Here is a 25,022-nt window from a genome sequence, read left to right as displayed (position 1 = left end):
AAACGAAACACATTTATATCTATCTAATTTATTCCACCATTTTCTGTATTCAAAACATGTAATATATAAAGGTATAGTTCTCTCTCATAGTCTCCTGTAACAACAAATCAAGCATTATCACATGGTTAAAAATGTATATTTTCATCAAATTTTATCAAGAAACAAAACTTACAGTACAAAAATGTGAACACATCATGAGCAAATAATGAACAAAAAATAAAATAACAAAGATGCGTGTAATTGGCTAAGAAAACACTATGGTTGTACAATGTGACTAAAGTGTATTTCAAACATTAAGTACGTGTCATTCTTACAAGATACTCACTGAATTTAGCGGTGTCATGCAAAAATCGGTCTTATGCAGTAAGCAGCCTGGGTAGCCCTGTTCGCTATAGTCACTCAATATTTCGTAGTCTAGTTTTTGGAGAGAATAGCTCGATCCTTACCAGGTTATGGGGCTGGTCTGGGGCTACACTATCAAAATATAGCTTAAGACCTATTTTCGCATAACACACATCATTTAATAGAACATAATTCTGGTTTTAAAATAACCAATAAACAACACAAACACAAGTCTTTGGCCTGCATTCACAAAGTTTCTTAGAGAAATCTGAACCTAAGTCACACTAACATGAAAATGTCAGAATAAATTTGATGTAAGAGATGCAATGTTTTCTGCTTACAATAGAATATAATATTAATCAATTGAGCAATATTAACCTATTTAAATTATGCAAATATGACAAGTCCTCCACACAAAAGAGCGAGAGACTCCAACATTGTACAAACTTAGAATCTCAAGATTTGCTCTAAGGAGCTTTTTAAATAGGGACCATGGTCCTTAGCGCTGCACAGTATAACACATGTAAAGTTGTCATTCAATTGCAACAACATTTGACAGATTGTATTAAAATCTAAATCATTCTCTCATTATCATCATCAATCCCCCAATACACAACTCACACGTAATTTTAGTGGTTTGCTGCAAAATCAACTCAGGCTAAAACATTGGTGGTTTAATTCCTATTCATTAGAACTCCAAATTGTTGTTTCTTTGATAATAAAAGAATGATACGTCTGAAATTATTTAATTTTTAAATACATACAAAACATTTATTCAGTTATCAAAATTAAATTATACTAAAAAACCATAATACTAGTTGTATTTGTGGCCAAAGTTAATTTCTATCAAAATTTAATATAATATAACTAACATAATAGTGGTAGTATTTGTAGCCACAGTTAATTTATATCAAAATTGATTATAATTAAACAAAATAATAATAGTAGTTAATTTTTGTGATACTGAATTTTAGAAATCTCATAAATTAAAATTGTAAATCCTTTACTGTGTTGTTGAAATTTTATGTTTCATTTAAATGATCACACAGAGCCAAATCAGGGGGGGGAGCTTAAGTGAATAAGAAAATGTTTTCAATACCAATGACCCTCGCACTGGGAAAACCAGACTTAATATATGTGCATAGTGTCATCTTTGATTAGCCTGTGCACATGTATTTAGCTGTTTTCACTGAGCGAGGCTGGCTCAGTATGTCATGTGATATTGGAAGAATTGAACATGGTTTTGCTGGGTAAGACTGGACATTTTGGCAACACAATAGCAACTTGTGGTCCTGAAAGCAACTTTATATACAAAACAACATTCATGAATGATCTGAGGTATTTTTGCATTGGCCCACTCTACAAAAAACTGTCGAAACAAATTGGTATGGTTATGAATGACAAAGCAAGACTTGATACATTTACAGGCAGCTTTAACTTACATACTATACTATTCAGAATGAGATTTCTGTTTTAACTAAGAACTATTGCATTCTTTTTCAACATAAACAAATGGTTTATTTAAAACTCCTGAAGTCATATGTGTCTGGATGGGCATATCTCAAGTGAGATAAAAGCAATTCTGCTCAAACAAGATCAGATGTAGTGCACAATGCCGCTGGCCCTAACACTGCCAAACATACACCTGTTCTTCACCTTTTTTAGAGGTGACCATTATTAAAAGATTTTTGTATTGGGACATTTCACTGAAATATGTATGCAAACATAACCCAGTTATTGTAATTTTGTTCAAAGTAGAGTTTGAAATACATGTATTTAAATGTAAAGCAGTTACCACAGTTCCACACTAAGCAAATAATGTTTCTCACAAACAAAAGTATGTTGAGTTGCATATTAGGAAAAACTGGGCATGAGGCATGTGCGTAAAGTCTGCACAAGCTCATCTGGGATGACACTTTACACAAATGCATTAAGCCCCGTTTTCCCAAAACAAGGCTCTATATTTGTTAAAAATATGATATAATTTGAACAATTGCATTTGAAAATGGGACAAAACTATAAACACGCCAAAAAAAATCTACATTCAATAGGGACTAAATACAAGCATACAGAACATAAGTATTATGCCGCAGTAAACATAATTTGTGTGTGCTCTAAGACACTGTACTGATTAAGGACAAATCTTAACCCTTAAAGCCAGAAGGCCCAATCAGTATCAGTGAAAAGAAGGCTTATAATGTCTTCTGGCTCTCAAGGCACACAATACGAGCCTGGTTCTGAGGAAATTGGGCTAAATTGTGCGCCAAGTTTTGTCCAAGAATAGCATGTGCAGTCCGCACAGAATAATTTGAGACAAAACTTTCCGCCAAAGCTGGATTTTTGTCATGAAGACTTTAATTAAACAAAAAAATCCATAAAAGCAGAAACTGATGTCCCTGATAAGCCTATGTGGACTGCATTTTTTGCACATGCATTAAGCCCAGTTTTCCCATAAAGAGGCACATATTATGTATGCAGGGATTTTATAAGGTCATCTTGAAAGGCAAACCATTAACAGAAAACAACAGGCTATTAACCCATGAGATAAAGACCTTATTAATTTCATGGATTTATAGCCTCACGTTTTCTGTTAATTTTCTCTGAAACATTACTTTTTCTGGACTCAAAACATGATGCTTAAAATAGTCTACAAAAATAGTAACACACAAGCTTAATCTTGGACGACACTTAACGCACATACATTAAGCCCCGTTTTCCCGGAGCGTGGGTCATATGTTAGCACGGCTATGAATGTCATACTATCCATCGTCGATTGTCAGCCCCCTACAACGTATCCATGATTGACCACAAAGGTTATTGGAAAGAGGCCTGTTAACATGTATACATGAAACTTAAGTGTAAAAAGCTCTTTTTCAAAAATAAAAGCTTGATGCTTAAAAATATCTACAAAAGTAATATCTTTAACAATCACGTTGGGTTACTATTATAAAGTCAAAACTAACCACTACAATGCACAAAGTCTTAACACACAGAACACAATGGCCGTTCACATTCCCTTCTCTGTCTCTACCAAACGTATCCATTTTTGACAACAAAGCTCTCTGGAAAGAGGTCAATCCTGGTAATGAATGTCCTAGTATCCCTTGTCAGCCCTCTATAACCTATCAATGTTTAACAACAAAGCTGCCTGGGAAGAGGCCCGTCTTTCCTGTGCGCTGCAAAGTGCCCTTGTACCATCCATCATCACGTTTCTTACTCACAAAGATGATGTCACCCACCTTGAGGTCGAGTTCGAGCTCAGTCTGGGCCGGATAGGTCTCCGTGCATCTGTACCTACAAAAACGAAAAACCAGCTTAGGCGGAAAGTGTCGTTCTTGATTAGCCTGTGGGGTATGCACAAGCTAATCAGGGACAACACTTGACGCACATGCAATAAACCTCATTAAACCTGGTAAGTTTCAGAGCATCTGTACCTACACAATTGATGTTTCAGAGCATCTGTACCTACACAATTGATGTTTCAGAGCATCTGTACCTACACAATTGATGTTTCAGAGCATCTGTACCTACACAATTGATGTTTCAGAAAACAGGGTTTAATGCATGTGAGTAAAGTATTTCCCAGATAAGCCTGTGCAGTCCGCGCATGCTTATAAGGGACAATACTTTCCGCTTTTATGGAGTGTTTCCTTAAATCTCTTTTATCTAATCAAAAATCCTGTCAATGCAAAAAGTGTCATCCTAGCTTATCCTGTGTGGTCTGCACAGGCTAATCTGGGAAGACTTAACGCACATGCATTAAACTTCATTAAACCGGGAAATCTTGATGCCTATGTACCTACAACATTGATGTAGCCTATTAATACTTATTCTATGTCAATTAATATGAGCATTGCTCTGAGAAAACATGTTTAATGCATGTTCAAAAAGTGTCGTCCCTGGTTAGCCTGTGAAGTATATACAGGCTAATCATAGACGATTCTTTCCGCTTTTATGGAATTTTTCCTTTTATCACTTTTATCAAAACAAAACTCTAGTCTAGGTGGAAAGTGTCGTCCCTGATTAGCCTGTGCAGACTGCACAGGCTTATCTGGGACGACTTTTATTCTCTTGTTTTAAACCTCGTTATCCAAGATGGAGGCTCGTATACAATTTTATCTCATTAATGAACTAAGATAATAAATGTTTAATGTTCTAAGTTCTAATATCACTACAACACTTATTGAAGCTGACATACAGAAAAAAATAATATATATCAATTCTAAATAGAATAAACAAGATAAAGGTTGTTGTGATACACAGAAAAATTATAGACTACTTCGAAATACAAAGTAGACATATACAATAAAGTATCACAATTTGTCTTACTTCAAGGAACCTAACTCTGCAAAGACTATTGCACCATTCACAAAACTAAATGTTTTGCACTTTTACATAGTACAAACAACATATATATTACGTGTCATGTTGATACACAGAAAAATGCGAGATAAATTCATGACAAACAAGTAAATTCGTTGAATTGATATCCCCCGCCAATATACTTCTGAACACAAAAGTTTTTTGGACTGATGGACAACGCCAACGTGCATCATCCTCTTATCCATATATATACTCATACCAAGTTTCAATGAAATCCGTCAAAGCACTTCCAAGATATGGCTCCGGAATCACACAAAAAGCATTTTTTTAAGATACAAAGGGCCATAACTCTGTTATTATCCAATGGTGTACAATGCCATTTGGTTTGCATCATCCTCTTATCCATATATATACTCATACCAAATTTAAATGAAATCTGCCGCAGCACTTTCAAGATATGGCTCCGGACACAAAAGTGCCGGACGGATGGAAACACGGAAGGACGGAAAGACGGATGGACGGACAACGCCAAATCAATATCCCTCCCCCTATGGCGGGGGATAAAAATAAACATGTACAATAATGTCATTTTTCAAAATTTGCCAAAGTTGAAGGGCACATAACTCCAAACAAGTGGTTTGAGTCATTTAATTTTATGCCGCATTTGGTTAAGAAGATGAGTAGAAGGATCCCTTCATAAGCATGCCAGTACTGTAGAATCATTTGTGCTTGTGGGTCATTAATTTTCATTGATTTGGTGGGTGAACCAATCCAATATTTCAACACAAACGCATAGGAAATGACTAATTGAAACTGTTCAATTTGTTTTTATACCAAAATCAGAATTCCATAAATTGATGTGTCCAAAAAAAAGTCTTTTTTTTTAACACGAAACCTAATTCAGACATATATTAAAGATTTTAGATTATAAGTAGTCTAAGAAAAAGAAACTTTATTTAAAATTACAAAATTTCATGCTGAGGAATAATAATGATTCAACAGTTTGCAACATCTTCAATGGACGGCATAATGAACAAGGCTTACTTCTCTTGCACAGGTGGTTTGGGTCGGGCTGGTTTCTGCTGCAGGTTAGTGGAGGACAAGGCATCAAAGGAGCCCGTCTTCCTGTGGGCATTGTCAGGAGCAACAGACACGGTCAGGTCACTGGGGAAAGACCCTGACCTGGGGAGGAGAAAACCAGTGTGAACATGATGTGAAACAAGCATCTGAGCTGAACACTGGAAAAGCGGGGCTTATTGAATGTGCAAAAAGTGATGCCCAGTGAAGTCTGCACAAGCAAATCAGGGAGGACCCTTTGAGCATTAACAGGATTTCAACTCAAAAGAAGACTTCATTTAAACGAAAAATACCATAAAAGTAGAAGGTGTAATCCCTGATTAGCTTGTGGATTTTTGTTTAGGAAGACCTTGAAAGACCTTGAAATATAATTTTCGATAATAGTGTTTAATGTCGTCCCTGATTAGCCTGTGCCAACTGCTCAGGCTCAAAGCAGAAAGTGTCTGATAAGATAAGCCTTTGCAATCTGCATAGGCTAATCAGGAATTACATGTTCTGCTTTTCTGGAGTTTTTCATTCGGAAGTCTCTTGTTTACAAAAAACTCTTTGCAAAGGGTCTTTACGCAAATGCATTAAGGTCCATTTTCCCAGACCCTGAATTTTCGTGTATATAAGATCTTATAAGTGAATTGTGCAAGATGATATACCAAACTTTTACACATTCATAAGTAAATTGTACACTTTTCATGTAATGAAGCTGCACTACCAAATGTTAAATAACCATCTAATATATATTAAAGGTTTTACTTTTCCGATGTTACTACTTAAAATATTTTTTTTAATGAAAATAAATTGTTAAGGACTTCATATAAAATAACACAAATGCTTTGATAATGATTTTCTAGGTGAAATGAAATCTTGGCAAAAATCAGCAAACCCTTGAACAAAGCCAGTAAAACTGAACAAGGTCCAAAAATAATTTCCAAATGGTTTTAGGACTTTGGCAGTGTCTGGACAATGCTCCTTGCACAACCTTGACCTCACCCACCTGCTGTGGTTGATGGAGGTGTCCCCCAGGGGATGTGAGCTGCCCAGGTCCACAGACTTTGGTTTCTTGGCCTTGCCCCCAGACGCAAGCCGCTTGATCAGGCCCATCTTCTCCTTATCCTTCTTCTGGGTAAGCGATCACAAATATTGAATATTAAGATGAAAACAAAATGGCTCTGGGAAAATGGGGCTCAATGCATGTGATAAGTGTTGTCCCAGATTAGCCTATGCAGTCCCCACAGGCTAATCAGGGATGCCACTCTCCGCCTTGATGTTAAAATCAATTTGAAGATGCTTCCTTTTGTCATCCCTGTTTACCCTGTGCTGACTTTAAACACATGATTTGAGTCATGTCTTCCCAGAGCTCGATTCTTACATTAAATATTAATTTGGAAAATATATTATATTTTTTTAATAATAAAGTGAGGGGAATAATGTCCACTTTATTAGAAATGCATATAGATATTGTCATCATAAATAAATATCAGCTGCGTTGTGAGAAAAAATGTCATCCCATATTAGCCTGTGCAGTCTTCACAGGCTTATCTGGGACGATACTTTACGTACATATATTAAGCCCCATTTGCCAATAACACTGCTAATATTGATCCTTAATTGATTTAACAGACATTCTTGATTACTACAACTAAGTCATTTAACAGACATTCTTGATTACTACAACTAATTCATTTAACAGACATTCTTGATTACTACAACTAAGTCATTTAACAGACATTCTTGATTACTACAACTAAGTCATTTAACAGACATTCTTGATTACTACAACTAAGTCATTTAACAGACATTCTTGATTACTACAACTAAGTCATTTAACAGACATTCTTGATTACTACAACTAAGTCATTTAACAGACATTCTTGATTACTACAACTAAGTCATTTAACAGACATTCTTGATTACTACAACTAAGTCATTTAACAGACATTCTTGATTACTATAACTAAGTCATTTAACAGACATTCTTGATTACTACAACTAAGTCATTTAACAGACATTCTTGATTACTACAACTAAGTCATTTAACAGACATTCTTGATTACTACAACTAATTCATTTAACAGACATTCTTGATTACTACAACTAAGTCATTTAATAGACATTCTTGATTACTACAACTAAGTCATTTAACAGACATTCTTCATTACTACAACTAAGTCATTTAACAGACATTCTTGATTACTACAACTAAATCAACAAAATTATCAAAACCTTACAAATATGAGAACAACTAACCTTCTCTTTCTCCTTCACACCCGGCCCAGACCCACCAGTGGCGCCTACAACAACATTGGGCGGCGTGATGGTGGCACAGGCTGACATGGCGTGTTTCCACACGGGGCTGCTGGCAGGGTTGGGGGTGGAGGGTTCTGTCTTGGCGCCGGCCACGTTGGGACTTGTTGGTTTGGAGGCACGCACGTAGCGCGTGGTCTTGGGTCCTGTGGCCAGCACAGGACTGCTGGGGCTCGAATTGGATGACGGTTTGCCTGAAAATAACAGAGGTTTGTTGGTGTTTAATTAAAATGATTGGTGATATACCATTACTGGAAAATAGTTTTATGAGTATCATAATACTGGGCCTGGTTGTTAAAAACTTTAAACTCCAGTTAAGCCAACAGCGCTTTTTTTTTGGATCGAGTTATCTATGTGGCTTAATTGTTAACTCTTAAATATATCTGTTAATTGTAAACGAATTTGTTTGCTTAAATAATTTGACAATATTTCATACTAATATTTGACTTTAAAAATTATTTGTTATTTGAGTGTGAAGTTAATACTGTTACCTTATATAGTGATTAAAGTTTTCAGGAATCAGGCCAAGTCATAGAATAGGCAATTGGTCACTAGCTTGAAAAAAAATCAAGCAAATGACAAGAAGAATTGTTCTATTATAATTTTTCTGAAGCTTCATTATTCCTAAATAATGTTTCTGGAGTTTGACTATTCCTATATCAGGGGTGTGATTGAGGTGAAGTCTGAGGGGAGGAAAATTCTGTAGACTAATTTTGACTACCCGAATCGCGTGCATAACGCAATGACAAAACCTTAAAACAGACATTTAAATAAACACCATCTTAAACTTATCAATAAGACTTGTTTATGAAAATCTTTTTAAAATCACTTAACATGTTATGCAAAGTCACCAGTATTAATTGTGATCAAAATCAATGAGTGTTCCAATACCTGTGAACGATGATGGCAATCTTTCGTTTAAGCTCAATGCCTTTTAATTCTACATAAGGTCAACAATGTTACAGTGTACAACTAATGACAATTTACCACAGTTTACGTAGTTCAAGATTTTTTCACATTAATAGAATATGACTTCAGCCTTATCAAGACAGTCGATCTTCCGTACCCATTCAGAAAGTGGTATCGCTTTATGATTTATATCCACTGTTGTTTCTTCCCTTTTCCATTTAAATTTGTTTTTCAATAATTGTTAAATCTCCGAGATTTTGTGAGATTCATTCATTCGTTTTCATTAACGCTTCACAAAGGCGCCATTTGCAATCGAAAAGAAAATGGAAGATTGGGATATGACAGCCAATAACATCGCTTGTTATAAAAAATGCTAAGACAGAATACCAGTGTAATATGCAGATAGGTTTCCTAGGCCGCTTATGAAATACACCCTTGGATTCGGTCGTATTTTCACCTATTTTTTTTCAAATTTACACGAATCGCGTAAATGACCCCGGAAAGCCCGATCCACGGAAATCCGTGGATCCGCGGAAAAATCACACCCCTGTATATTGATCCACTTACTTATAGCTGTTGGCAGGGCAATCCTTGGTACCACAGGCGGAGGGTTGGCATGTCGGTCACCGCGGTCAGCGCTGCTTGACCTCCGCTCACCCACCTCCAACCGCGCCCGAGATCGACCAATGGCCTCTGAGCTGCTGGTCTGGGGACGGGGCGGACTGATCGTGGGATTTAGAGGGGCACTGGCCCCCTGGGGCTGGGGCTTCCCTGGCAACACATGGGTCCTGGGCAGGGACAGAGGGACAGAAGTGCATTGAGTGTTATTAGAGAATTAAAGCCACATTAACACTAAAAATCAACGAATATTTCGTAAAATATTTCATAAAATAAAGTTAACCCATAACAAATCAGTGTTCCTTATAGCAACAGCCAAAATGTCATGGCTAGATGTAGTATGCTAACATAGATTTAACAAGGTACAAAATGTTTGTTCGTATTTTTTGTGTGACAATATATTTCATGTCAATTTTCCGCAACTATATCCCCTTTTCTGGGAATTTTTCAGATGGCGATTGGGAATTTTGTAGTGTTTACCTCAATTTGGAAAGTACCTATTACAGATATTTTATAAAGAATGAACAAAATCACTGAAACATCAGCTGTTTGTGGATACAAGATATCTGCAGGCTTCTAAATAACTTATTTGTTTATTAAATGATCCTTACTCTGGGAAAATGGTGCTTTATGCATGTGCATAAAGTTTTGTCTCTGATGAGCCTGTGCAGTGAGCACAGGCTATTCAGGTATGGCACTTTCCGACTACCGGTACATAGGATTTTTGTTGAGAAGACACCTGTATAAAGAAATTTCATCAACGCGGAAAGTGCAGACTGCAAAGGCTAAACTGGGATGACACATTAAGCGCATGCATTAAGCCCAGTTTTCCCATAACGTTGCTCAAATAACATCAGATTATGTCACTCACTTGACTGCCTGCACATAGTTTCCTGGGAAGACTCCTGCGATGGAGGTCTTTATTGCCACTCCCTTGAACCAGCCGTCGAGACATTTGTCCGACACGGAGTAGTAGTCTCCCTTTATAAGCTCTAGCTCATCAACCTTCTCTGGTTTGTAGTTGAACAGAGCTTTATAGCTGGAACATGTAGGATGTGAATAGAGCTTAATAACTGAAACATGCTGCATGTGAACATAGCTTTATAACTGTAACATGTAGCATGTGAAAATAACTTTATAGCTGTAACATGTTGGATGTGAACATAGCTTTATTACTGTTACATGTAGGATGTGAACATAGCTTTATAGCTGTCACCAGTATGATGTGAACAGAGCTTTATAGCTGTCACCAGTATGATGTGAAGATAGCTTTATAGCTTTCACCAGTATGATGTTAACAGAGCTTTATAACTGCAACATGTAGCATGTGAACATAGAAAAACTGTCACATGTAGGATGTGCACAGAGCTTTATAGCTGTAACGTGTAGAATGCTAACTGGGCTTTATAGCTGAAAAAAGTAGAATATGGACAGAGCTTTATATCTGTAACACATAGGGTGTGAACAGACCTTTATAGCTGTAACATGTATTATGCAAACAGAGCTGTATAGTTGTAACATGTAGTGTGTGAACAGAGCTTTATAACTGTTAAATGTAGTATGTGAACAGAGCTTTATAGTTTTAACATGTAGTATGTGAACAGAGCTTTATAACTGTTAAATGTAGGATGTGAACAGAGCTTTATAGTTTTAACATGTAGTATGTGAACAGAGCTTTATAACTGTTAAATTTAGGATGTGAACAGAGCTTTATAGTTTTTACATGTAGTATGTGAACAGAGCTTTATAACTGTTAAATGTAGTATGTTAACAGAGCTTTATAGTTTTAACATTTAGTATGTGAACAGACCTTTATAGCTGTTAAATGTAGGATGTGAACAGAGCTTTATAGTTTTAATATGTAGTATGTGAACAGAGCTTTATAACTGTTAAATGTAGGATGTGAACAGAGCTTTATAGTTTTAACATGTAGTATGTGAACAGAGCTTTATAACTGTTAAATGTAGGATGTGAACAGAGCTTTATAGTTTTAACATGTAGTATGTGAACAGAGCTTTATAACTGTTAAATGTAGTATGTGAACAGAGCTTAATAGTTTTAACATTGAGTAGGTGAACAGAGCTTTATAACTGTCAAAAGTAGGATGTGAACAGAGCTTTATAGTTTTAACATGTAGTATGTGAACAGAGCTTTATAACTGTTAAATGTAGGATGTGAACAGAGCTTTATAGTTTGAACATGTAGTATGTGAACAGAGCTTTATAGCTGTTAAATGTAGGATGTGAACAGAGCTTTATAGTTTTAACATGTAGTATGTGAACAGAGCTTTATAACTGTTAAATGTAGGATGTGAACAGAGCTTTATAGTTTGAAAATGTAGTATGTGAACAGAGCTTTATAACTGTTAAATGTAGGATGTGAACAGAGCTTTATAGTTTTAACATGTAGTATGTGAACAGAGCTTCAGAGGTGTAATATGTAGTATGTGAACAGAGCTTTATAGCAGTAACACATACGACGTAAAATGAGATTTATAGTTGACACATTTAGTCGTTGAACAAAGTTTTACAGCTGTCATATGTGGAATGTTAACAGAGATTCATAGCCGTCACATATAGCATGTGAACAAAGCTTTATAGATGTAAGATGAACATACTACTGTAAACAAAAGTAGCATTCAAGAACTGAGTACTGAAAACACTAGATGCTAAAATGAACCAAGCAATTTTACCCAAAAGCAACCTACATGAACTAAGAACTGTAAACCAAAGTTGTCTACATACACTGAACTTAGTCTGTAAACATGTATTGCAAATACAGCTGCACCAAACAATTTTTCATGACCAAAGTTGCATAACTGCAAACAATGCTTAAGGAATACTGGTCCTATAGTGATTATTAAAAAAATAGGAAGATAAAAGCAAGGTGTATTTGGTAAGGATCTGAAAATCTTATTCAGGAGCCTTTGATGAAAGTACTTTAAATGATGCCTACATTTGTACAGTGGAAACCCCAACACCTAATGGATCCTCTGGAACCTGTTTGGGCCCATATGGCGTCGGTACAGCAGGCTCGGGGACCGGTCTGGCAGTGGTGGGGACAGGGAAGGATGTCTCCTGTGGGGATCCATTGTCTCCCTGCTGGCTGCCTTCTGAAAACAGGGAACCAGGGAACTGCATGTTCTAGAGCAAAACTTAACAAAGCACAGAAAATACTGGATAAACATTTTTAACCTGCTTAATTTGAGCCTTGCTCTGGGAAAATTGGGCTTAATGCATGTGGAATAAGTGTTGTCTTTGATAAGACTGTTCAGTCTACACAGGCTAATCAGGGACAACACTTTAGTCTTAAATAGAAATTTTCAAAAAAGACATCCTTAAATAATAAGTAACATAAGTACAGAAAGTGTTGTCCCTGATTAGCTTTAAGCAAATGCATTAAGCCCTGTTTTCCCAGAACACAGATAATATTCAGTAATACAAAACACTCACCACTGGTAAGCTTCCTGGTGTCCTGAGCATTCATGGAAGAAAATGGAGATGAGGAAAGTAAAGGAGGGATGGAGGTCACCAGGGATGATCTCGTAACCACATCAACAGCCTGACCTCCCACAGCAACAAGGTCACCGTCTGTGGTGCTGCCATCTAAAGAACGACGCTGCAAGGCCTGGGAATGCAGCGGTGGAGAGTTCTGGGACATGTTGGTGAGAGAGTGGCGCTTGGGTGCCGACACTGACATGACATGGACGGGCGAGCCCTCCTTGGAGCCCGGGCGCGAGGAAGGTCGCACAGCGGCTGACTGGAGGGCGCGGGCGGTGGGGCTAGGGTGCACAGGGGTAATTGGTGGAACACTGCTACTGCTGGTGGGATCCGTACTAAATAGGATGTGGAAAACATATAGCTTTAATCTGAGTAAATTGGGCTTAATGCATGTGCGTGATGTCCGCACATGCTAATCAGCGAAAACAATGTCGCTCTGAGACTTGATTTTTGCTTAGAAGACTTTCTTAAAATAAAAAAAAGTAAAAGTGAATAGTGTTTTCCCTGATTAGCCTGTGTGAACTGCACAGGCTAGTCTAGGATAACACTTTACGCACATACATTAAGCCCATTTTTCAAAACGCAGCTGAATTGGAAAATGTGTTTACTTCCTACAGCTTGCATCTTATTGATATTAACAACCATTTTAAAGTTAAAACATTTGGTTTTGAATATTAACAGAAATTAGTAAGAAAATAATTTGTGTTATCACATTCTCACCCATTTTTATCAGTCAGTCGCAAGAGCACTTTAGCAGGATCATTCAACTGAAAAAAAGCATTGTTACTACAGAAGACTGTTGAGGTATTACTTTAGTTATGACAAAACATGCATCCATGATTGCAATAATGATAAAGCTGAACATGTGAGGTCATACTTGCTGCTAGTCTTCAAATAACTGACTGCACATGCTTATCTGGGTTGACACTTTACGCAAATACATTAATCTCCATTTTCCAAGAGTGCATCTCAAATAAGTTTGAAGTACTGATTGATATCAATGCCAACTTCAACATACATAAAACTTCAAGTAAATATTTCAATATAACAGTACTCAGAATGTATAGAAAGCTGGATATTTCCAACAATGCTATAATTACCTAGCAAATAAAAAATTAAAACAGTGGTGAGTATTAAAAGCAATGAAACCCCAATTTAAATCACAAGTTGTGTAACCTCTAAAGAGTGCCTGCATCATCCATTATTTCTTACCTCCACAAAGGAAACTGGGAAGATTCCAATCTTGTCTCCTTTCTTTCCCTCCAACCAGTTCTCATCCACTTTCCTTAAGACTGTCACGATCTCATCCTGGAATAAGCCTTGATTGAGCCTCGCTCTGGGAAAACTGGGCTTAATGCATTTGCTTTAAGTGTCATCCCAGATTAGCCTGTTCAGTCAGCACAGGCCTATCAGGGACAACACTTCTCCCCAAAACTGGATTGTTGCTAAGAAGAGACTTCCTTTAAAGGACAAATACCATAAAAGCATCGATATCTAATAATTCTCTTACACAGCACTAAATTTGTATTAACAGAATTGAAATAAATGAAAATCAATACTTAATAATAATATTTATTAACTATATTATTAATAAATATAAATTAAATTAATAATAATACATTTTTAAAAAGTTTTACAAAACTCAATAGGTATAATAGAGGATATTTGTTTGTTTCAGTAGATGTTCACTTTTAATTCTTGAGTGATCAAAGAAATTAGTATGCTCACTACCCGCAAAGCCACAAGTAAGAATATTTATTTGTTAATATCAGTAGTTCGTTTAAACTTATGATTTTTCCTCCATGTATTGTCTATTTAAAAAAAAATAACTAAAGAATTATTTGTTAATATCAGTAGTGAAAACAAGAGCACCGCATAACGGGTGTCAATGCTCGGCTGCAGGTGCAGTTTTGAATAAATAAAAGCTTGTCAGAATATTGTTTTTAGAGGTCACAGTGACCTTGACCTTTGACCTAGTGGTCCAAAAATAGGTGTGGCATGTAGAACTCATCAAGGTGCATCTAAATATTAAGTTTCGAAGTTGTAGGTGGAAGCACTTTGATTTTAGAGCCCATGTTAAGGTTTTAGCACGGCGGACGAGCTGACTATGACAATACCTTGGGTTCTCTCCGAAAACAGCCGAGCTAAAAAATTGATAATCAACGGAAAACCAACAAGTCTTTCGTTTTAACTAATGATTTTCCTCCATGTATTGTCTATTTGAAAAAATTGAACGAAAGAATTATGTTAGAATAATGATGTCATGACATTAGAAACAACGTCATTTTGCAGTAAAACAGTGTTATTTCACAGTTATATTTCACTGCTTTAAACAGTGAATTATAATTTTATAATCACTGATATTTACCTATATACCTTAGACAAGCACTAAATGAAACAAAGTATTTGATGATAATTACAAAACAAGTTATTGATACACTGGAAAGCAAACACATTACAATCAAAGAAGTATGATATGACACTCGTCTAATGTCTGCAGACCTTCTTAAATGAGAGGCAGTCGTCATCCTTGTCCGAGTTGAAGTCAAACAGTCCTTTACACTGTGGTATGGTGCTGGGTAGTGGAGTGATCACCTGGAAGAAGACAAACTCACATGAACTCTCTTAACCTTTTACCACTTACATACGTATTTTGACGCATTTGTAGTCCCATAGAAAGTTAAATTTAATTAAATACCTTTCTTACTAAATTCAGGTTGTAAAGGCTTCATTTCCAACTCTTAGATACTGATTAGCAGCAAACAGCATAAAACCTTAACAGACTGCGAGTTACATGTACTCATAGGCTGTTCTGGTTTTATGCTGTTTGCACATAGCCATTTTCACTTTGCTTTTTGGGTAAGGGTTAACAAATATTGATAAAAGCAGAAAACAGGTAGTCTCCCTTTTTAAACAATTAAGCAACCCTAAAGCAACAATAACAGTAGTCAAGGATCACCAAATCATAGGTCTCATCAACTGAACAAATATTCCGCTAGTCCAACAGGACTACATGTAGTGAAAAAAGATAAGGTCTTCTCCTGTTTACCTGTAATTGTAATTCACATTCCCAAAAGTTAGTTAAAAATTGAATTTCCTTCAAAATTATCATGTTGTTATTGTGCACTGTTAAAAAAGGAAGATAAATAATTAAGTTCATTTCACAACACTCTCGGGGTTAGTTCCTGATTATATAGAAAGATTGAGTGACAACATAATTGCACACTTTTAGTCCAGCAGTTGAAATTTGTGAAATAAAACTTCTGCAACAATATCACTCTATATGTTGTAAATAACTGAAAACTTATATAGAATAGTTGTTTACATTTTAAGGTCAGGATAAATTAATTTTTGTTTGACAAGTGGATTTAAAAAGTGAATATTTAGCACTCAAAATCAACCAACAACTGCATTACTGCCTCTAAAATTTTGCTTTTTTAAAACTTATCTACGAACTTTGTGTAAAATAGAAATGATATTGCCTTTGTTTCATCATTTTAAATTACTAACTCATAATATTTTGTAATTGAATAAAGACAGAAATTTGTAGAAAAGTTAAGAAAGGAAATCAAATCATTCTCAAAAGATGCAAATTACCTTAACAAACTCTTAATGAAACATTTTAAGCCTCTTTCTTGGAAAACAGGTCTTAATGCATGTGGGTAAAGTGTCGTCTCAGTTTACCGGTAGCTTGTGCAGTGTCTTAATGCATGTGGGTAAAGTGTCGTCTCAGTTTACCGGTAGCTTGTGCAGTGTCTTAATGCATGTGGGTAAAGTGTCGTCTCAGTTTACCGGTAGCTTGTGCAGTGTCTTAATGCATGTGGGTAAAGTGTCGTCTCAGTTTACCGGTAGCTTGTGCAGTGTCTTAATGCATGTGGGTAAAGTGTCGTCTCAGTTTACCTGTAGCTTGTGCAGTCTGCACGAGTTTATAAGGGACAACACATTCTGCCTAAACTGAAACAAACACCCTTTGCACAAAAATACATTTAAAGGCAGAAAGTGTTGTCCTTGATTAGCCTAAGCAAACTGTGGCTGTGGACAGGCTCATCTGGGACGTCACTTTACTCACATGCATTAAGCCTTGTTATCCAACAGCAAGCCTCATTTAAACACAATGACGGACTTATTAAACCCAACAGATGGTTTCAAGCTTAGGTTTAGAAAAACAAATAGTTATGCCTCTAGAGGCTCAATCAAACTTTAAAAAAATAAAAAGCAGAAAGTGTCATCCCTGATTAGCCTTTGCGAACTGCACAGGCCAACTTGGGACACACTTGACGCACATGCATTAAGCCCAGTTTTCCCAGAATGCAACATATATGTGTACCTGGACATAGCTAACAGGGAAATATCCATGCTGACTGTTGAATTCCCCGTGGTACCAATTCTCATCCACTTGCTTACGCAAGTATACAATATCGCCCTTCATGAACGTCAGATCACTACAAATTAAGATTTAAGCGAATAAAAGTCAAGGTTAAGCAATAAAAGGCCTTTGAATACATCTTCTGCATCTCTTTCTATCATTATGAGTCTTGTTCTTGGAAAATGTCCAGTTTAGCCTATGCAGTGAACACAGGCTAATCAGGGACAACACTTTCCATATACACTGGATTTTTTATATAAGAGACTTCTTTAAATGGAAAATTGTATAAAAGCCGAAAGTGTTGTCCCTGATATGCCTATGCTGACTGCACATGCTAATTGGGGATGACACTTTATGACTATGCATTAAGCCCAGTTGTCCCAGAGCGAGGCTCCACAGATGTTAGATCATAGTGCACATCGAAGTATCAGCGATGCAACTTGATATTGAAACGTTATGCAGATAAAACAGTTGGGCACTCAACATTTGAATCTTGAAGATGAAACTGTATTGACTCAACCAGTCCAAACTATATATGCAAGAAAGTAAGATGCTAGAATTAAGACTCATTTCCGGCAGGTTAAGACATAACAAAATGTTCCAGGAATACAATTTATTTTATGAGAATCTAAAAAGCCATAACAAATTCTCATAAAATATTCATGTCAATCAAACATCGTTCAGACACGTGTCCAAGAGTAAAAACTTAACAAAAACTAACCTCGCTTCTTTTGCATCATAGTTATACAAGGCTTTTGCACAGGGTCGAGTGCCAGCTACCGCCTGCCTTTGCTGTTGTTGCCGTGCAAAGGCAGTTACAGCTTCGACAGAGTTATCGGCCTTGGCCGGCGAGCCTACTGGGTCTCTACGCCGCTCCTGGACTAGGCTACTGGTCCCCCTGGCCTGGGTCTTCAAGCCTTCCAGCAGTCGTATTAGGAGGATATTGCACGGCAAGTCCTCAACTCTCATCTCCACCTGATTATTAATTAATCTACACTTAATTAAAATCAGCCAAACTCTGGCAAAATGGGGCTTAATGCATAAATGTTAAGTGTCTCATAAATGTAAAGTGTCGTGCCAGAAAGGCCTGTACAGTTTGCATAGGCTTATCAAGGACAACACTTTCTGCTTTTATGGAATTTTTTGCTTCAAGTTAGTCTACTCTAATTGAAAATCCAGTCTGAGGGGAAAGTATCGTCCATGATTAGCCAATACGAACTGCACATTTTCATCTGGGACAACACTTATCATACATGCATTAAGCCCAGTTTTCCCACAGCACGGCTCAAATTCAAGCTGGGGCTCAAGATATACATACAGATAACCTCTTTTTTGTAAACAAAACAAACTTCAATAAATTTTACAAAAAAGTGCCAATCATCAATTGATGGCCTAGTATGTGTTCAATTATACAAATGTTCCACTATTGGGAATCACTTGAATTTGAGGGGTTCACATTAAGCTCACGTTCAACTGCAGACATTCATCCCATCTTATATTTGCACAATGTAATTTTTTATAATTCAGGGCTCAACATTAACGGTTGTCCTATTGCACCTGGCAAGTAAAAGTTGGGTCCGGGCAAGTTATTTTATAATCTAGTTGTCCGCCCGGAAAAGTGCAAAAAAGAACAAAGAGCATTTAATTTAGACTTTAATTAGACTTTAATTGCTCTAATCATTTTGTTAAATGTTGAAAAATAAAAAAGATTTTGTAGTGTATCATTTTGGTTTATTAAAAAATATGAGGTTTACAGTTGATGTGATATTTCATGTTTGGGCAAGTGGCTTTACGTTCAGGGCAAGTAAGTTTTTCGGTTAATGTTGAGCCCTGTAATTATTTTTTAATTCAACAGAATATGCATCAATTGATGAATGCAATGCTCCAAAAGGCAATAGGTTAGTGGAAAGCTCCTTTATTTTTATGACACCTTGTTTATTGCAATAAACATGTACGGGTCAGTACTGGATTTCTAGATACTTTATTGCAAAGGGTCACCACCACTAGGCATAGACCACAGATAATTTGTATCAAAATGAAATTTCCTCAAATTGACTATTTTTGTTAATGTTTATTGAAAAGCATCTCAAATTTGCACTCAAAATTTACTCAATATGTCATCTTTCCAAAACAGTGCATGACCCATTCATACAGTGACTATGTTGTGGTATTAGGAGTGAGTTTTTTTTTTCGCTCCAAATCTGTTTTTTAAGATCTCAACATTTTGTTCATCTCCCATCCAGCTATATGCTCAACCTTAGTAAATATAACAATAACAAGAGATGGGTTTGTCAGAATCACAATGCCCCCTAATGCTCCGCTTTGATTTCTTTTTTTACCTTTGACCTTAAATGATAACCTTGAACTTGACCTTTCAACACTCAAAATGTGTAGCATGGAGCCTCCATGAGATACACATGCCTGCCAAATATCAAGTTGCTATCATCAATATTGCAAAAGTTATGACCAAGGTTAAAGTTTTGTGACACGTACATGACAGACACATACAATGACAGACAGACAGACAGGCCAAAACAATATACCCCTGATCATTCGATCCGGGGGCATAAAAACACTTTTATTGTCAATGTTGAAACATTTTTAGCAAAACAACAACAACAAACATATCCCACTCTTAGCTAAAATGCTACGAATTTTCCCAATCCAAAGGGACCCAGCACAATGCCCGAAATTTTATTTAAAAAAAAACTGTATATTGAATCTTCAAACTGGTCAAACTTCTAATGTCAATGACAGTGTAGGCAAAAATAGGACATTAAAACGTACCAGAAACCTGCATTCTGGACATCTTAGCTCATGTTTTGTGTTGAAGATATTCTCCAGGCAGCGCTTGCAGAAGGTGTGTTGGCATGGCAACACCTTACTGGTGTCGTCGAGCTGTTCCAGACACACGGAGCACTCTAGCAGCTCGCTCAGCTGCTGCTGATCCATTGAGCTAACTGCCTACACACAATCTGCAATAACACACATCTACATCAAGCTTACTGCCAAAGCGCTGTCTGCAATACTGCAAAATAAATCATGATCATTTTTGTGACAATTATTTTCATTCATTTCATTTTTCCACCAATCCACGTATTTATGATCCTAACGATTATTCCAAACGTTTAAAGACTGACATAAATATCCTTTGTAGTCTTTATACCAAAGATGTCCATTGATGTATCTTTGCACACGTCCATCGCGTGTTTTGTTTGCAATTTGGATAAATCTAGATACTATTAAACTGAAGTACAGCACACTGTGTACTTAACATTTCTTGTAAAACCTCATCCTGTTTCCACTTTACAAGTGGCATGTCTATAAAATTCTTATGTAATTAAAATAAGCAGATATTAACAATGCAAAGCACTATATATATATATAATATCATTGAATGGAGAAAACAAAAAAACAAATACGAACAAAAATACAAAAATACTTCAACTACAAGTATTACGTTCCATATGAAGAACGTATTAAATGGTAAACATGAAAGGCTATTTTTTTAATAACAAACTCATTTTCATTTCTTAACAGATCAAAGAAATTTGAAACAGTTTGCCTGCCATGATACAATTTAATTATACAAATAGATTTGCCTAATTTCAGCATATTTAGAGCATTCAAAAAATACATGATATTCATTCTCTGTTTTTACAGATTCATTTTCTAATTGACAATGTGCACATATTCTAAGATTTCTTGGTATTCCTAATTGTCTACCTAACTCTATTTGAAACCTTGAAAATAATCTTGAAGAGTCATTTATATTTTCGTGCCAGGTTTGAGTTGCACAATCAGTAAGGCGTTGTTTAAAACGGAGCATGAATAAATCAATATCACCAACATCCTGTGAGAGCCAAATAAAGCCGAACCCATATTTAAAAATATGCTCCTTTACATCCGTAGCCCAATTTCGCCTTCCGATATCATCTAATGACTTTAACATTTTATAACAGTTTTTTGGATATCTTTTATCAGGCATCTGAAGAAGTTTACACCAGTATTTTATACATTTTGAGTGATAAATGACGTACATTGGTAAACGACCACATTCTCCTTAAGCTACACAGTTATTGACCGTAGTTTTTACGCCCAGAAAGTACTTGCAAGCTTCAATCTGTGCACACTCTTTTGAATTACTAAATGTGAATCCCCAGATTTCTGATCCGAATGTGAGTATGGGTGTTACCATGGCATCAAATAATTTAAAGAACTCTGTACATCAGAAATATCTGAACAGAATTTGGTATTCTTTAATGGCAAATAATGCTTTTCGCCCCTGAGCGGCTAATTTAGTTTTTGCAGCCGACCAGCATAACTTTCGGGTATATAGGATGCCCATATATTTATAGACGGATGTTATATTTATTCGACAATTATTGAAATACCATTTTTCATAGTGGCGTAATGGACCCCCATTTCTAAAAACCATAACCTCAGTTTTTTTAAGATTTAAATTCATGCTTGTTAAGGTACAAAATTCTGCAATAGCATTTATCTGCAACTGAAGATTTACAGCAGTATCTGCACAATTTGCAATATCATCAGCAAAAAGTATACAAAATATGTCAGGGATATCGTTTGTTACAAATAATCCAGTATCGCACTTTTGTCGAATAAATGAATAAAATAAAAATACTCGGCGAGCACAATTCGCCCTGTCTAGTGCCGATATTACAAGTAAATGGGCTCGAAATAGCACCGGGGCTCGTGCGTACATAACTTTTAAGTTTAGAATACATTGATTATTTCAATTATTAAATTATCATTTTGGATACATGCCTCTAGATGGAAAGCTAAAACTCAATGATAACAAGTTTAAGCTTCAACATGGAAACCAATTTTTGGATGCACATCACCCATATTAGAACTTAGCATCAATTTTGCCTAGAAAAATGTTTGAAATCTGACCAGGTCACTAAGTTCCATTCTGTTTGACATATTTTCATGTAAATGCTGTATTTTGGGCCAGTGCCCTATATTACAGTACAGTCCATGCGTTTTCCCCAATTTCCCTCGCTACTCCGCGGAGGGAGATTAAGAACGTCCCGCGATACGCAGAGTTTGCACGATTGGTGCAGCCGAGGTCAACGATCGCAGGGTTTTTTTTGGCCCGATTTTAGAGCCGAAATTCAGCTATGTTTTCAATCCCAAAAAGTATAATTTTTTCCCAAAATGTGGCAAAAATTCCCAATTTCCACAAAAAAAATGTTGTTTTTTTGTTTTTTAGAAAGAAGTGTCTAATGCGTATTTTATCTCAATTTCAATTCAATTACATCTAACAAAGTATTATATGATTTTGTTCTTTAAATTTGAATGATTATAAAGAGTTATAGCAAATTTAGTATTTCCCTAATCAGTGGACTTTTCGTTTGGAATAAAAAAGCTAATGAATTTATTTTTCCAATTTCATGAAAATGCCGATATAAAATTCCCAATTCTAAAGCCATGGGCTATCTTCCCAAAAAGTGGAGAAAAAAAACCTGGATCGGCAAATTAATAAGCCGAAGTGGCGGCCCTCTGCGTTGGGCAACGCGGAGAAAACTTCGTGTTTAACGAGATAACGATCAATTTAACTTTGTTTGACTTCCTGATTTTCAAATAAAATAACATTCATTACAAGTACATAATGTATATAAAATAATGACATTCGAAACAATGAATTAACGGTAATTATCATTGACCAGTCGCCAAATGCGAGATCGCTCTGCCCACAAAGTTGTGTTTTCATAAAACGCTTTATCCATTACTCCGACGGTCTTTGTTTGTCGGACCATGTGGCCGGAATAAACGAAATCTTATTGATTATTTCGTGAGTTTGATTGACAGCTGGCGAGTGGTCAATAATGGACCAAACAGCAGAGTGACATTCACACATGTTAATCCCTTTTGTCAAAACACTACAGACAGCAGTCTACACAATAGGTCAGTAGACAAGCTTTGCGTGTTTTCATCCAGTTCCGTCCAGATGTTCCCTTTAATCAGTATACAGTACAATAACTGTTTCAATAATTACTCTACTAAAATACCATAACGATAAAGAAACGGCGTGTTTGAAATGAAATTAATTTGGAGGAAATAACAAATTAATCTGGATTTAATTGTGTTAAAAAATACCAAAGAAACTTTTAACCCAAATCAACAGAATTCAGTGTTCTCTGCGCTACAAAGTTTGTATCAAAAAATCAATACAAGCACGCTTTCCACGCATAAACCTTGAACTTGTACATTGCAGCATAATTTTTGCACGCTTTTGATGGGAAATATACATGATGAATGCATATTGGAAGCATTTGTAAACGTCGTGTTAATATTAAAAATCGGAAGCGTGTTTCCGATTACAAACTATTTTTCTTATTTGGAAATTTAATAGAACATTTATTCTTGTGTTATATGTGTTATTAATTAAATATTTATTTGTCAAAACGCTTTAGGTGTCGTATATTCATTCATATTGTAGACGTACCTGTGAATAAAAACATATATTAATTTTTTATACAATATCTTTATTTTTATGAGCCACAGTATTTAAACAATTTTTAATTACAATGTTTTAATTTTTTGGCATGCTCAGTAGCACAGTGCTACCGCGGTGTCGGGCGGCAGTGTCCTGATAAGAATGGAAAGCATTTACCAACTATGCTTAAGTAATAAACGCCGCAGGTATTATCTAATTTGGCGGAACGCTGAGCGTTTTAGCGAGTACACCTCGCATTCCCCGCCGCGAAATCACTCTCTAGCAGACAAATGCCCCGCGGAGGGACTGTACTGTACCCAATAAACATGTTTATGTCTATTACGATTGATTGAAAAATATGGCCTCTAGAGTGTGAATCATACAACAAGTGAATTTGCATTACAAATACCATATGACATGATTTTAGCTTATCTTGAGCAATTTTTCAGTTTGTGCTCAATCTAAGTAATAAAAACATTCATCTTTTTAATGCACTTTCTAGATTTGTGCTCAGGTGAACTAATACATTCATTAATTGGTTAAGCAATTTGTGAGTTTGTGCTCAAATGAGCTTATAGATACATTGATATGTAATGAAATTGTTTACTATATGAAAATAATGATTGTCAGTACACATATTTCAAAGATGATGTTTAAATTACAATTTAAATAAATTATCAATTCACTTGTATGGTCAATATTTGCCAAGCACTGCCTTTCAAGATCTGCTTCCAAAACATTGAATATCCATATATACAAAAAGACTGCAAACTTCTCTGACCGACATCGCACATTTTATTGATAATCATGAACTTAATCTACAATCCAAACCCTAAAAACCAACTTAACCAACAATATCCGAAAATGAAACTGTCCGAAATGTACAACATTCGCACGGACACGCACATTAAAGCATTTTGCAATAAACCTTCATCAAATGAGATTGACAAAATTACAACGATTTTTTATTCATGCGACTGCAAAGAAAATGGTTAACATTTTAAAAGGTAGACCTCCGTTTTGAGAGAATCATCACTTCCTGTTTTCATTCGTCCATCTTGTAAAATGTACACACCAAATGGCACAAAGAGATCGGTATAAACTAGATACTTGAAATCTCAACACA

At 36.0% G+C, this 25,022-nt stretch overlaps 1 protein-coding gene across 1 annotated transcript; it reads right to left on the bottom strand.

The window, feature by feature from the left end:
• LOC127855317 (E3 ubiquitin-protein ligase SH3RF3-like) lies at positions 1–25,022 on the bottom strand. Its single transcript, XM_052390782.1, has 15 exons — positions 24,910–25,022; positions 20,221–20,408; positions 18,155–18,408; positions 17,395–17,509; positions 15,570–15,662; positions 14,280–14,375; positions 13,788–13,834; positions 13,020–13,402; positions 12,523–12,679; positions 10,439–10,606; positions 9,517–9,737; positions 7,984–8,234; positions 6,731–6,855; positions 5,710–5,847; positions 1–3,636 (listed from the first exon to the last, which is right to left on the bottom strand). The coding sequence occupies exons 2-15, from the start codon at positions 20,383–20,385 to the stop codon at positions 3,468–3,470; spliced, it is 2,382 nt and encodes a 793-aa protein (XP_052246742.1). The 5' UTR covers positions 20,386–20,408; positions 24,910–25,022; the 3' UTR covers positions 1–3,467.

This window comes from Dreissena polymorpha, chromosome 13 (genome assembly GCF_020536995.1).
Source record: "Dreissena polymorpha isolate Duluth1 chromosome 13, UMN_Dpol_1.0, whole genome shotgun sequence".
Lineage (NCBI taxonomy): Eukaryota > Metazoa > Mollusca > Bivalvia > Myida > Dreissenidae > Dreissena > Dreissena polymorpha.
The sequence above is the reverse complement of the archived record's forward strand: the minus strand, read 5'-3'. Positions and strand labels throughout refer to the sequence as shown.